This window comes from Coregonus lavaretus (assembly GCF_964263955.1).
Source record: "Coregonus lavaretus genome assembly, chromosome: 25".
In the NCBI taxonomy this organism is placed as follows: Eukaryota; Metazoa; Chordata; class Actinopteri; order Salmoniformes; family Salmonidae; genus Coregonus; species Coregonus lavaretus.
In genome coordinates, this window is record NC_140012.1 from 20,719,346 (window position 1) to 20,734,923 (window position 15,578).

Consider the following 15,578-nt stretch of genomic DNA (forward strand, 5'->3'; position numbering starts at 1 on the left):
AGGTGGTAAGGGTAGGTAACAACACATCTGCCACACTGATCCTCAACACGGGGGCCCCTCAGGGGTGCGTCCTCAGTCCCCTCCTGTACTCCCTGTTCACCCATGACTGCATGGCCAGGCACGACTCCAACACCATCATTAAGTTTGCCGATGACACAACAGTGGTAGGCCTGATCACCGACAACGATGAGACAGCCTATAGGGAGGAGGTCAGAGACCTGGCCGTGTGGTGCCAGGAAAACAACCTCTCCCTCAACGTGACCAAGACAAAGGAGATGATTGTGGACTACAGGAAAAAAAAGAGGACTGAGCACGCCCCCATTCTCATCGACGGGGCTGTAGTGGAACAGGTTGAGAGCTTCAAGTTCCTTGGTGTCCACATCACCAACGAACTATCATGGTCCAAACACACCAAGACAGTCGTGAAGAGGGCACGACAAAGCCTATTCCCCCTCAGGAGACTGAAAAGATTTGGCATGGGTCCTCAGATCCTCAAAAAATTCTACAGCTGCACCATCGAGAGCATCCTGACTGGTTGCATCACCGCCTGGTATGGCAACTGCTTGGCCTCCGACCGCAAGGCACTACAGAGGGTAGTGCGTACGGCCCAGTACATCACTGGGGCCAAGCTTCCTGCCATCCAGGACCTCTATACCAGGCGGTGTCAGAGGAAGGCCCTCAAAATTGTCAAAGACTCCAGCCACCCTAGTCATAGACTGTTCTCTCTGCTACCGCACGGCAAGCGGTACCGGAGTGCCAAGTCTAGGTCCAAAAGACTTCAACAGCTTCTACCCCCAAGCCATAAGACTCCTGAACAGCTAATCATGGCTACCCGGACTATTTGCACTGCCCCCCCACCCCCCCACCCCATCTTTTTACGCTGCTGCTACTCTGTTAATTATTTATGCATAGTCACTTTAATGTACATATTACTTCAACTACCTCAACTAGCCGGTGCCCCTGCACATTGACTCTGCACCGGTACCCCACTGTATATATAGCCTCCCTACTGTTATTTTATTTTACTTCTGCTCTTTTTTTCTCATCACTTTTTTGTTGTTGTTTTATTTTACTTTTTTATTTAAAATAAATGCACTGTTGGTTAAGGGCTGTGTCACGGATTCGGCCCGAGGCTGCTCCTCCTCCTTGCTTGGGCAGGCTTCGGCGTTCGTCGTCCCCGGAGTACTAGCTGCCACCGTTGAATGTTATCGATGTTTGTTTGGTTTTGTCTTCCTTGTACACCTGTTTCCATTTAGTGTTCATTATGTCCCCTTTAAGTTTCTCGTTTTGTTTGTAGTTAGTTGTGTGTAATTGTTTGCCTGTCTGTTGGGGTTTGTTGTATTTTTGCATTCTCGTATTAAGAGTAGTTACGCACTGTTTGCACATCTCTTGTATATAGTGTTTTACGCACGGTCTGCATATCACTCGCCTCCGTCGTCTGAGGCCCTTTATTTTGTATTTGTCCTTTTTCATGACTAGTAAAGTCCGTTTGGATTAAGCTTCTGTGTCCTGCGCCTGACTCCACCACCACATCGACATCAGTACCATTGACAGAATTACACACCACTATGGAGTCAGCAGGAGCAGCAGCAGCACCCGAGTCGCTGGAGGATCGAGTCAGCGGTCAAGACGCCAGGATCCAGCAACTCGGATCCGCCCTGCATGAGGTGATCAACACTCTGCGCCGATGGGAGAACGGAGGAGTGCCCACACCTCCTCCAACCTTACCACCACCATCGGTCAGTCGTCCCATCCCAGCTCCGGAATCCAGTGGGATTCGGCTCTCCCTCCCGAGGGCGTATGATGGCACCACAGCCGGGTGTCAGGGGTTCCTCCTGCAGGTGGAACTCTACCTGGCCACCATACACCCGGCGCCCTCGGGATACGAGAGCGTTTCCGCCCTCATCTCCTGTCTCTCCGGCAAGGCGTTGGAGTGGTCCAATGCCGAATGGAGGGGAATAGACGCCGCCACCATCACCTACGCGGAGTTCTCCCGCCGCTTCAGGGCAGTGTTCGACCATCCACCTGAGGGGAAAGCGGCGGGGGAGCGTCTATTCCACCTCCGACAGGGGAAGAGGAGCGCACAGGAGTTCGCCCTGGAATTCTGGACTCTAGCGGCGGATGCGGGGTGGAATGAGCGGGCCCTCATCGACCACTATCGATGCAGTCTACTGGAGGACGTTCGTCGAGAGCTGGCCTGCAGGGACACCAACCTATCGTTCGACCAGTTGGTGGACATGTCCATCCGTCTCGACACCCTGCTGGCCACCCGCGGACGTCCCGAGTGGGGGCCGTCCATTCCACCCTCCAGCACCTCCGAGCCGAGCCCTATGGAGCTCGGGGGTGCTGGCGCTAGAGAGAGGAGGAGAGGGAGCCCGAGGGGGGCCGTCCCCTGCACCAACTGTGGCCGTGGAGGGCACACTGCGGCTAGGTGCTGGGGAGGGTCTCCAGGGGAACGGGACAACAGGCCACGCACTGGGGAGGCATTTCAGGTGAGTAGGCGCCCCACTTACCCAGAGCTCTCTGTTGTTCACTTATGTATACCTGTAAGATTTCCTCAGGTTGCACCTCATTCCCAGCATAAGGCGCTAGTCGATTCAGGCGCAGCTGGGAATTTTGTTGATCGGAATTTGTGTGTAAGGGATTCCCCTCCTTCCTGTTGATGCGCCCTTCCCTGTCCATGCACTAGATAACCGCCCGTTGGGATCGGGGTTGATTAGAGAGGTCACAGCACCACTTAAGATGAGTACGCAGGGGGGTCATGAGGAAACTATTCAGTTATATCTGATCGACTCTCCTGCGTATCCTGTGGTGCTGGGGCTTCCCTGGTTAATTACCCATAATCCCTCCATTTCGTGGCAACAGAGGGCTGTCACGGAGTGGTCTGCCCAGTGTGTAGGGCGATGTCTAGGTGTTTCCGTGGGGGCGACCTCGGTGGAGAGTCCGAACCAAGTGCCCGCAATGCACATTCCCCCTGAGTATGAGGATTTAGCACTCGTGTTTAGCAAAACGAGGGCGACGCGGTTGCCTCCTCATAGACAGGGGGATTGTGCGATAGACCTCCAGACAGGAGCAGCGCTTCCGCGGAGCCATGTGTATCCTCTGTCTCAAGAGGAGAAGGTGGCTATGGAGACATACATAGCCGAGTCTCTGAGACAGGGATACATACGGCCCTCCACTTCCCCTGCGTCCTCGAGTTTCTTTTTTGTGAAGAAGAAGGATGGAGGGTTGCGCCCGTGTATTGATTACCGTAGTCTCAATCAGATCACTGTGAAATACAGTTATCCACTCCCTCTGATTGCGAGTATGACAGAATCATTACACGGAGCGCGTTTCTTCACAAAACTGGATCTCAGGAGCGCCTACAACTTGGTGCGCATTAGGGAGGGAGATGAATGGAAGACAGCATTTAGTACCACCTCGGGTCATTATGAGTATCTCGTCATGCCATACGGTTTAATGAATGCTCCTTCAGTCTTCCAATCCTTTGTGGACGAGATCTTCCGGGACATGCATGGGCAAGGTGTGGTAGTGTACATTGACGACATTCTAGTGTACTCTTCTACCCAAGCCGAGCATGTAGCCCTGGTGCGCCGAGTGTTGGGGAGGCTGTTGGAGCACGACTTGTATGACAAGGCAGAGAAATTTCTGTTTTTCCAGGAGTCTGTCTCCTTTTTGGGTTATCGGTTGTCCGCGTCAGGGGTGAAGATGGAGGTTGACCGTGTGTCAGCCGTGCGTAATTGGCAAACCCCAACCACGGTTAAAGAGGTGAAGCAGTTTTGGGGTTTTGACAATTACTACCGGAGGTTTATCCGGGGTTTTGGACAGGTGGTAGCTCCCATAACTTCCCTGCTGAAGGGGGGCCCGGAGCGTTTGCAGTGGTCAGCTGAGGCGGACAGGGCATTTGGGAGACTGAAGGACCTGTTCACTTCGGCTCCGGTGCTGGCGCATCCGGACCCCACTTTACCATTCCAGGTAGAGGTGGACGCGTCAGAGGCCGGTATTGGGGCCGTACTGTCGCAACGGTCCGGCACGCCACCTAAACTCCGCCCCTGTGCTTTTTATTCCAAGAAGCTCAGCCCAGCGGAGCGAAATTATGACGTAGGGGACAGGGAGCTGTTAGCCGTGGTACAGGCCCTAAAGGTGTGGAGGCATTGGCTTGAGGGGGCTCAACACCCTTTTCTCATTTTGACTGACCACCGTAACCTGGAGTACATCCGGGCAGCTAGGAGATTGAACCCTCGTCAGGCTCGGTGGAACATGTTTCTAACCCGGTTCGTATTTAAAATAACTTACATCCCTGGGTCCCAGAACGGTAAGGCAGACGCCCTGTCCCGGCGGTATGACACAGAGGAGAGGTCCATTGGGCCCACTCCCATACTGCCGGAGTCTTGTCTGGTGGCACCGGTGGTGTGGGAGGTCGATGCGGAAATCGAGCGGGCGTTGCGTACCGACCCTAGTCCCCAGAGTGTCCTGTGGGTCGGACGTACGTTCCGCTCGAGGTTCGGGATCGTCTGATTTATTGGGCTCATACGTCCCCCTCCTCTGGACATCCAGGTATTGGCCGGACAGTGCACTACCTTAGCGCTAAGTACTGGTGGCCAACGTTAGCTAGGGATGTGAGGGTTTATGTCTCCTCCTGCTCGGTGTGCGCCAAGTGTAAGGCGCCTAGACACCTGCCCAGGGGGAAGTTACAACCCATGCCCGTTCCACAACGGCCATGGTCTCACCTCTCGGTGGATTTCGTTACAGACCTTCCCCCCTCTCAGGGGAATACCACTATACTGGTCGTTGTGGATCGGTTCTCTAAGGCCTGTCGTCTCCTCCCAATGCCGGGTCTCCCTACTGCCCTACAGACCGCTGAGGCACTGTTCACCCACGTCTTTCGGCACTACGGGGTGCCCGAGGATATAGTGTCTGATCGAGGTCCCCAGTTCACCTCCAGAGTCTGGAGGGCGTTCATGGAGCGCTTGGGGGTCTCGGTGAGCCTTACCTCGGGGTACCACCCAGAGAGCAATGGGCAGGTAGAAAGAGTGAACCAGAATGTGGGTAGGTTTCTGAGATCTTATTGCCAGGGCCGGCCGGAGGAGTGGGCGAGGTATATCCCCTGGGCAGAGATGGCACAGAACTCTCTCCGCCACTCCTCCACCAACCTAACCCCTTTCCAGTGTGTGTTGGGGTATCAGCCGGTTCTGGCACCATGGCATCAGAGCCAGATCGAGGCTCCTGCGGTGGATGAGTGGGTGCAGTGCTCGAAGGAGACGTGGAACGCTGCACACGTCCATCTGCAGCGGGCCATCCGTCGACAAAAGGCGAGCGCCGATCTCCACCGCAGTGAGGGTCCGGTGTACGCACCTGGAGATCGAGTCTGGCTCTCGACTCGAAACCTGCCCCTCCGCCTGCCCTGCCGGAAGCTGGGTCGGCGGTTTGTGGGGCCATTTAAAGTCCTGAGGAGATTGAACGAGGTGTGTTACAGGTTACAACTGCCTATTGATTATCACATTAACCCCTCGTTCCATGTGTCTCTTCTCAGGCCGGTGGTAGCTGGTCCACTCCAGGACTGTGAGATAAGAGGGACTCCTCCGCCCCCACTGGACATCGAGGGGGCTCCGGCGTACACAGTTCGGTCCATCTTGGATTCGAGACGTCGGATGGGGGGGTCTCCAATATCTCGTGGAGTGGGAGGGGTACGGCCCGGAGGAACGGTGCTGGGTGCCGAGGAGGGACATCTTAGATCCATCTCTCCTGACTGAGTTCCACCGTGGTCATCCCACGCGCCCTGCTCCGCGTCCTCCTGGTCGTCCCCGAGGCCGGGGTCGGCGCACGGCTGGAGCCGCGCGTCAAGGGGGGGGTACTGTCACGGATTCGGCCGAGGCTGCTCCTCCTCCTTGCTCGGGCAGGCTTCGGCGTTCGTCGTCCCCGGAGTACTAGCTGCCACCGTTGAATATTATCGATGTTTGTTTGGTTTTGTCTTCCTTGTACACCTGTTTCCATTTAGTGTTCATTATGTCCCCTTTAAGTTTCTCGTTTTGTTTGTAGTTAGTTGTGTGTAATTGTTCGCCTGTCTGTTGGGGTTTGTTGTATTTTTGCATTCTCGTATTAAGAGTAGTTACGCACTGTTTGCGCATCTCTTGTATATAGTGTTTTACGCACGGTCTGCGTATCACTCGCCTCCGTCGTCTGAGGCTCTTTATTTTGTATTTGTCCTTTTTCATGACTAGTAAAGTCTGTTTGGATTAAGCTTCTGTGTCCTGCGCCTGACTCCACCACCACATCGACATCAGTACCATTGACAGGCTGTAAGTAAGCATTTCACTGTAATGTCTGCACCTGTTGTATTCGGCGCATGTGGCCAATAAAATTTGATTTGATTTGACCCCCATTTCCTCCAAAACACAATGCAATAGAGGCAGGATACCTGTCCACATGATTAAGCATGTATTTAATGTAGCAAAAATGACTAACTAATTTGACCAAATTAGCAGTTATTGCCTTTTTGATTGGTAGGGCAGTACAGTAGTTGCAGTGGTAACCAAACAAACAGACTTGCTAGTTTAGCTAACCAAACCATCAGTCCTAGCTTGCTATTATGAAAATCGATTTCAACAATACCAGTAATGTTTTCAATTCGACTTTTGCTTTCAAAAGCAGCTCAAACACATGTAAAAATGAACTATAGCCATTGAATTCTAATGTGCAAACATACCGTGCGTTATAGGGAAATAATGCACACTCTAGAATGCCCTTCAAGTCAATCAGAAAGGAGTATTCAACAATGCCATGGTATAAAACATATGACACCTTTATCTAATTACGTTGGTAACCAGTTTATAATAGCAATAAGGCACCTTGGGGGTTTGTGGTATATTGCCAACATACCACATCTAAGCTTTGTATCCAGGCACTCCACGTTGCGTCGTGCGTAAAAACAGCCCTTCGCCGTGGTATATTGGCCACCTACCACACCCCCTCGGCCATTATTGCTTAATTATATAACGGCACCTTATCTTATATAATATAATCTTACCTTATCTATGTGAGGGTGCCAGTACTCGTCGTGCTGTGTCTTGGCCAGTGTGCTGTTGATGCGTGAGAAGAAGGTGGGCTTGGTGAGGTATAGAAGAGACGGGTCCAGGTCAAATGTCTCCGCTATCACTGCCTGAATACGACCACGCACCTCCCTGTAGGGTGGAAGTAATCAATCAACCAATAAAACAATCAATCAGTCCATCTATCAATTAATGAACATTATTCATACAGAGCTTCTTACAATTGTGCTTAACAGTAACTTGGGCCTGTAAACATAATTCACACAGACAGACAGACAGACAGACACACACACACACACTAGGGGTGCACGATTGGTACAAAATATGTCATTGCAATTTTTTGCGCCAGATATTGCAATTGCGATTATGAATTGCGATTTTCAAACACTTCGGGTAAAACTTGGTAATTCCATCAGACATGGTTAAACCAACTGTCAGGGTAGAGAACATCACTTCTAAAATGAGATCGTATGAATTAATACATGTGCTAACTGGATACAAAACCAAATGAAACAAATATTTTTCAACATTGTTATACATATGATAATTGATAGGATTATTACACCTACATATTAACAAACATTCATTTTTAACATGATCATCAAAATATAGCGCACTATAAGCGCAACACTAATTCATTAATAATATTTTGAGATCCCATTTCCTATTTTACCAGTATGAGTTGTTAAATAACCTAAGTTAATTATGTATTCAGGCAGCCATGGGCTGCAGTGAAAGTGCCTTAAAAACATGACATGTAGCCTACCGTTTCCAAAACATTGGAGTTTGGTCCAGTCATTCAATGCGATGGCCTTTACCACGTTTGGTCCAGTCATTCAATGCGATGGCCTTTACCACATTTGGTCAAGTCATTCAATGCGATGGCGTTTACCACGTTTGGTCAAGTCATTCAATGCGATGGCCTTTACAACATTTGGTCCAGTCATTCAATGCGATGGCCTTTACCACATTTGGTCCAGTCATTCAATGCGATGGCCTTTACCACATTTGTGCCGTTATCGTTATGCACACTTGCTGCTCCTCATTCAGGGTTTGCACTAGTTACCACAGTCACAAAGTCAAAATTGCCTTATCGTAGAAATTCATGAAAACAAACATTTGCTTTTTGGTCTTAATTTAAAGTCAGGGTTAGGCATAAAGTTAGGAGTTAAGCTTAGGATTAGGTTTAAAATCACATTTTAAAAAGATACATTTAAGAAATAGGTGGGGTTTATGACTTTGTGGCTGTGGTAACTAGTGACAACCCCTCATTCAGGCCCCCAGGCTAAAGCTTCTCTCAACCCCAGAGTGATTTTTTCTCCCGTCTGATCTCCGAGGAAATAGCCTATGATGTTTGCAAGCGCTGACCTTTCAGTTGAAACTACTCATCAAATGTAGGGCTTGGTTGTTCTACTAGACCAAAGGTCTGTTGTAGTTGCGTAATAATCAACACGTGTGAGCTCTGTTTCAACTTCTCCCTTAATTTTGTTATACAGTTTTGGGAGGGTCCAGCTTGTTAATCATCTTCAGTTTGTTTATCATCTTCTTGAAGCCATTTTTGCTGACAGTGTAAATAGGAATTATGTCTTTGGCTATGTGATAGATAGGTGATAGCCTCAGTGATTCGTAGGGTGTTACACTTTAAAACGCATTGGCAATTGCGCATTGGCTTGCGACTCGAACAGGTTTACGTCGGCTCTCCCGAATCATTCCCATATAAGCAGAATGATGTCGGGGTGTAAATGCCACTCATTGTCTCCCTCGAGACATGAGGTCTCCTCCTTCGTTGAGGCCTCCTGTAGCTCAGTTGGTAGAGCATGGCGCTTGCAACGGCAGGGTTGTGGGTTCGATTCCCACGGGGGGCCAGTATGAAAAATGTATGCACTCACTAACTGTAAGTCGCTCTGGATAAGAGCGTCTGCTAAATGACTAAAATGTAAAATGTTGAGACCCCCCGGGATATGACGGGCTGTCAATGAGAAGGCACCCATGCGCCCACAACCATAGTCTCTCTGCCAGCTGGTGGAGCGTAAGAGACCTGACCCCTCCTTGGCGATTGATGTATGACACTGTTGTTCGGTTGTCTGACCAGACCAACACATCGCGGCCCTGAAGCATATGAGCGAAATGTTGTAGAACTAACAGCACCGTCTTTAGCTCTAGGAGATTGATGTGGTGGTCTCCACTGCTCGAGTCTGGCACATCCCCCCCATCCAGTCTGTATAGACTGGAAAGTGAGAGGAGACTCTCCCCATCAGGACTCTGTGTGTGAGTATACACAGGTCTCTCCAATGGTTCAGGTCCGCTCTGAGGCTGTTGGGAATGACTAACAGCCAGTGAGGTGACGCGCAGGGTCTAAGCGCAGCCGGGCAAACCATCGTTGTAGCGTGTGTATGTGTAGCAACCCCAACGGGACTAGTGTGGGCTGACGACATGATTCCCAACAGTATGACACTGAAAGTGTCGTTACCGTGCGCCTTGGATGGAACCGGTATGAGAGCTGAGAGGAGGGCCTGAGATTCGTGCCAACATTACTGTGATGTTGACGTTTACTCTTATTCAGAGGGGTTGGGTTAAATGCGGAAGACACATTTCGGTTGAATGCATTCAGTTGTGCAACTGACTAGGTATCCCCTTTCCCTAGCTGGAGCCCCAAGTAGACAATCTGCTGAGCTGGCCATGGCGGGCTCTTTTCACAATTCACTGCAAAACCTAGACGCGTGAGATGCATCACCAGTCTCATCGTGTGTGTGATTGCCAGGTTTACTGACTGGGAAGAACCAACAGGTCATCTAAATAAGCCAGGACCCTGACTCCTTGATGACGCAATGGCTCTATAGCTGCTTCCACACATTTGGAAAAGGTCAGAGGGGCCAGAGAGTAACCGAATGGCACTCTCGTGTATCGCCTGGAAGGCGAAACTGAGAAACTTCCTGTGACGCGGTGTCACCGGCACATGAAAGTATGCATCCTTCAGGTCTATACTCGTGCAAAAGTCGTTTGGGTGGATACATTCCATCAGATGTTTTGTCGTGAGCTTGCGAAAGGGCTGTTTGGCCACACTCTTGTTCAGGGTGCGCAGGTCCAAGATGGGCCTCACCCCTCCTGTCTTTTTTTGAAACCAGGAAATTGGGCGATTAAAACCCTGTTTCTCTATTCTGGGCGAACCCCTGTGACCGCCTCCTTTGCCAGTAATTGCACGCAGCTGGGGAGCGTTTATTAGAAAATTGTCTGAATTCCTCTATGGCCCTGTCCGCCACTGGCCACCGGTTGTAACACGGTGGCACAGCCCAAGGCGGGCCCTTTGTGAAAGGGAGAGGAAACACAGTCAGGCTCTGTGGAATCTGGTGGCGCCGTTACGATGGTTACGTGCGTAATGGCAGTAAGGGCTTCAACTGATAGCAGAGGCAGGCTCAGGCTGTGGCCCTGTACGTGGGCCAAAGCTAATCCCTGCTGCCTGCTCCAAAGGGGGCTGGTAGTGGGTCGGAGCCCTCATTGTCACATGCGCCGTCTTCTCTGATGAGCACTGGACACGTGAGCCAGAGATATGAATGTCTGACATTACACGCCTGAAAAGGGCCAATACACCTCTGGACAGAGAGTGAGAGAGAGGAGCAACCTGAGAGATCATATGTTTGTCATGGAAAAGGTGATCCTTTGTGGAAAAGGGGCTCCTCCAACAGGAGCGTGGGGGATGATGGAGGTAAAACTGGTCAGAGTCTGTTCCCCCATCTGCTCCCCCGCTTTGTGTCAAACGCGGCGTCGCGTCTGGGTCAACTGGCGGCGCAGCGGTATCTGGGACAGCAGGAGTGTTGGTTGGAGCTGCCGCCTGGCTCGGTACCGGGCTGTAGACCCCGGTCTCTGAGATGAGGAGGATGACAAGATGGCCGTCGATGCTGTAAGGCTGACGTCGCCAAGAGCAGATGTTTGGTCAGCTGCTTCCTCCACTCCTCCGATTTCCCAAAGTGCTCCATCGCCTCCACCACAGCAGCTCCGAAGAGCCTTCTTGGAGATAGGTGTGTTGAGCAACCTCTCTGGCTCCTTCATGGCAGTGAGAGAGAGCCACAGGTGCTGGTGAGCCACAGGTGCTCAGGAAATCCAAGCCACTTCATGCGCACGATGGTGCACGCAGACGCACGGAGCCGGTTTGGTCAGCATGTTAGAGAGGGAGAGCCAGGCGACTCCTCCAAGTAGTCGTCGTAATCGCAAGGAGCAGGGCCAGCGTTATGGGCGGGTCTTACGGGGTCCGGCACGCCCTACCGTACCTCCTTGCCTGTCCAAATAAAATATTGAAATATTTATCATTTATTTGACCGAGACGCACACCGACAGAAAGACGAATCAATCTCAGATAAAGCATCCGAGCAAGCAAAACAGCGACCATGTGTCTCAGTATGTGTAGACAATGTATCGGATGCTGTCTGGACCAAAAGGGTATGACATGTCAAACTATTTTTGGCCAGACTGCATCAGATACATGGGCTATATATAGTAAGACAGAGGGGCGCTGTTTCGCTCACTTGGATTCTTTCTCCGGTGACAGAGTTTCTCCGAAGCGAGTGGGCTCACTCTCGCCTAAATCGGTCCAGAATAAGCCCAATGCGTATGTATGGGCATAATATGCAGACATAAGCTTGTCGCCTGCCTTCCCGCCTTTGGGACAACGACTCCAATTGTTAGGGTGGAGACATTAGCATCTCGTCATTATATACAGATCTCTGGTTTCAGCCTCTTGCGAATTTAAAAAAACAAATCACAAGTGTGTAGGCCTATTTGGGAATCCAGCAATTTGGGCAGCCTGCGTGGCAATATGTCTAGCTGATTGAGTTGCGGCTATCAGTGAAAAGCATCTAAGATATGTGTGAAGATAATGTGTCTTGAGTTTAAATTAAACTGTTGCAACAAGACAAAGGGTGTGTGGCAAAGATATGGCGTGTCTCTCTCCAGAATGCGTATACACAGCTCTTCAGAATGCGCTCAGCTGTCTCCCGCCAATTCTTGCCCATTCATTGTTTCATTGTGTGAATTGTTTTCCCTTTGATGGTTTATATTTTTATCAATTCCACATTACATATATCACCAGTAGGCCTCGTAAATGTACTGTTAATCCCTCATCATTTGTATACATAACTTTCTATTAATGCATTTATTATTTAAAGTCATTTACCATTCTCGGAGTGGAAACGTTGTTTGCAGAGTTCACAACCTGCTACAATTGTGAGAAACAAGTTTTAGTTTATTTCATAACCATTACGAGTTTTGTCAATCTTTTCATTGTCTTTTGTTTGGAGTGCTCCGTGAGCAATGAGCATGTGTCTGGTTTCTCTGTCCTGAAAACGTTGAGGGAGCACGCGTGCCTGAGCATGCATAGAAGTAGGCTTACCTGGCCTGCTGCATGTAAATGTAGGAAAGGGCCCATTTGGCAATGTCTGATTGTCTTAACTCAACAAGTCCACAACTAATAAGCTGAGATTCTCAGTCATTATTTCTTCACCTCACACATTGTAAACAAAGCCTGTTTTTTTAACATACATTGAAAATGATAGTTCCTCAGTATTTGAAAAATCTTTCCAACACTCCCGGCCTCGATAATCACCAAGCCTCTGTGTGAAACAACAAAATATCATGATCCCATATATCCTGTAGAAAGGTCATAAAAAAACAGCTGTCTCTCCCGAGTTCACCAGCTTGGACACTGAGGGCCCGAACCCCCAGCGTACTCATGACGACGTAGGATGACTTGATATCCTACAGTGAGGGGAAAAAAGTATTTGATCCCCTGCTGATTTTGTAAGTTTGCCCACTGACAAAGACAAGATCAGTCTATAATTTTAATGGTAGGTTTATTTGAACAGTGAGACAGATTAACACAAAAAAAATCCAGGTAAACGCATGTCAAAAATGTTATAAATAGATTTGCATTTTAATGAGGGAAATAAGTATTTGACTCCTCTGCAAAACATGACTTAGTACTTGGTGGCAAAACCCTTGTTGGCAATCACAGAGGTCAGACGTTTCTTGTAGTTGGCCACCAGGTTTGCACACATCTCAGGAGGGATTTTGTTCCACTCCTCTTTGTAGATCTTCTCCAAGTCATTAAGGTTTCGAGACTGACGTTTGGCAACTCGAACCTTCAGCTCCCTCCACAGATTTTCTATGGGATTAAGGTCTGGAGACTGGCTAGGCCACTCCAGGACCTTAATGTGCTTCTTCCTGAGCCACTCCTTTGTCGCCTTGGCCGTGTGTTTTGGGTCATTGTCATGCTGGAATACCCATCCACGACCCATTTTCAATGCCCTGGCTGAGGGAAGGAGGTTCTCACCCAAGATTTGACGGTACATGGCCCCGTCCATCGTCCCCTTGATGCGGTGAAGTTGTCCTGTCCCCTCAGGGGGACCTTGCGGGCGCTGCAGGATTTCAGTCCTTCACGGCGTAGTGTGTTACCAATTGTTTTCTTGGTGACTATGGTCCCAGCTGCCTTGAGATCATTGACAAGATCCTCCCGTGTAGTTCTGGGCTGATTCCTCACCGTTCTCATGATCATTGCAACTCCACGAGGTGAGATCTTGTATGGAGCCCCAGGCCGAGGGAGATTGATAGTTATTTTGTGTTTCTTCCATTTGCGAATAATCGCACCAACTGTTGTCACCTTCTCACCAAGCTGCTAGGCGATAGTCTTGTAGCCCATTCCAGCCTTGTGTAGGTCTACAATCTTGTCCCTGACATCCTTGGAGAGCTCTTTGGTCTTGGCCATTGTGGAGAGTTTGGAATCTGATTGATTGATTGCTTCTGTGGACAGGTGTCTTTTATACAGGTAACAAACTGAGATTAGGAGCACTCCCTTTTAAGAGTGTGCTCCTAATCTCAGCTCGTTACCTGTATAAAAGACACCTGGGAGCCAGAAATCTTTCTGATTGAGAGGGGGTCAAATACTTATTTCCCTCATTGGATTTCTGGATTTTTTGTTGTTGTTATTCTGTCTCTCACTGTTCAAATAAACCTACCATTAAAATTATAGACTGTTCATTTCTTTGTCAGTGGGCAAACATACAAAATCAGCAGGGGATGAAATACTTTTTTCCCTCACTGTACGACGGTTTCGTCAACTTATTTTCTTCGTAGGTTCTTTAGCTTCTTCAAGTCGTGCTGAAAATAACTGGGAGGCTGATTGAGGGAAGTAGCCTCAACATACACTGAGTATACTCTTTCCATGACATAGACTGACCAGGTGAATCGAGGTGAAAGCTATGATCCCTTATTGATGTCAATTGTTAAATCCACTTCAATCAGTGTAGATGAATGGGAGGAGACAGGTTAAAGAAGGATTTTAAGCCTTGAGACAATTGAGACATGGATTGTGTATGTGTGCCATTCAGAGGGTGAATGGGCAAGACAAAAGATTTAAGTGCCTTTGAACGGGGTATGGTTGTAGGTGCCAGGCGCACTGGTTTGTATCAAGAACTGCAACGCTGCTGGGTTGTTCACGCTCAACAATTTCCCGTGTGTATCAAGAATGGTTCGCCACCCAAAGGACATCCAGCCAACTTGACACAACTGTGGGAAGCATTGGAGTCAACATGGGCCAGCATCCCTGTGGAACGCTTTCGACACCTTGCAGAATCCATTAGGAATGAAACGGAATCCAAAGGAAGGTGTTCCTAATGTTTGCTATACTCAGTGTATAGGGGCACCTGTACTCTCATAGTCTGAAGATGCGTGCATAATTAATTTTCTCAGGCGATGCTGCCTCTGCAGCTGAGTAAACCAATAGGGGCGGAGCTCTACGATATATAACTCTGCGCTCTAAGCGGGGACGGTTGTGATTGGCCAGTATATGTATGCCATGCGAGAGAGCCCGCTTGTGATTGGTCAGCATCCTCTGTGCATGTAGAGAAAGACTGAACGGAGTCTAGCGCATCTCATTCGAAGAGGTACCGTAGTTTAGTTTTTGTTGTATTAATGGAGTGTTAAAGAAAGGAGAATATGGATATTGCACATGTCAATATCGCAATTTCGATCTGAATTTGATTAATCATGCAGCCCTAAAAACACACACACAAGCACACACCTACCTGTAGAGGCGGAAGTCCTCTTCAGAGAATACATCTGTTATCTGCTCCCCAAAGTACCTGTCATCAGCCACGCAGGCAGAGAGAACAGAACCAGGCTATTAGCATACATTACCATCCAGCAACCCACAGACAGCACAGTGCACTGCACAATTACCCAAGAGGCCACGACACGGCAGCTTTCCAAACAGGGCAAGATAAAGAAGCAGGTGGATTGCAGGAGATGCCACTGTTATGGAAGCCTGATAGAGCGAGTGAGTGAGGGTTATATTAATGGTTCAGTTAGTTAGTAGTGTAGCCATAGAAATATAATCTAGATTATATTTCTATGAGTGTAGCAGCCAGCTGCACCAGGATTGTATAGCTGGGGGAGGGCAAATGAGACAGAGATTTACAGTCAGAGTAGGGCTAGGCAATATGGCCAAAATATCATTTCACAATATTTTTCAAATTTTTGATG

At 49.2% G+C, this 15,578-nt stretch overlaps 1 protein-coding gene across 2 annotated transcripts in view; it reads right to left on the reverse strand.

Moving 5' to 3' along the window:
* The window catches only part of ogfod3 (2-oxoglutarate and iron dependent oxygenase domain containing 3), a 46,440-nt gene that overhangs the window by 23,567 nt on the left and 7,295 nt on the right, over positions 1-15,578 (reverse strand). For both annotated transcript variants that reach the window (XR_014609845.1, XM_084141625.1), the window contains exons 6-7: positions 15,122-15,178; positions 7,028-7,181 (exon numbers count right to left, since the gene is read on the reverse strand). Coding sequence is in view for 1 of the 2 variants with exons in the window: in XM_084141625.1 (XP_083997751.1) it covers positions 7,028-7,181; positions 15,122-15,178 (211 nt within the window). In the remaining variant the exon portion in view is untranslated. The remainder of the gene's footprint in view (positions 1-7,027; positions 7,182-15,121; positions 15,179-15,578) is intronic.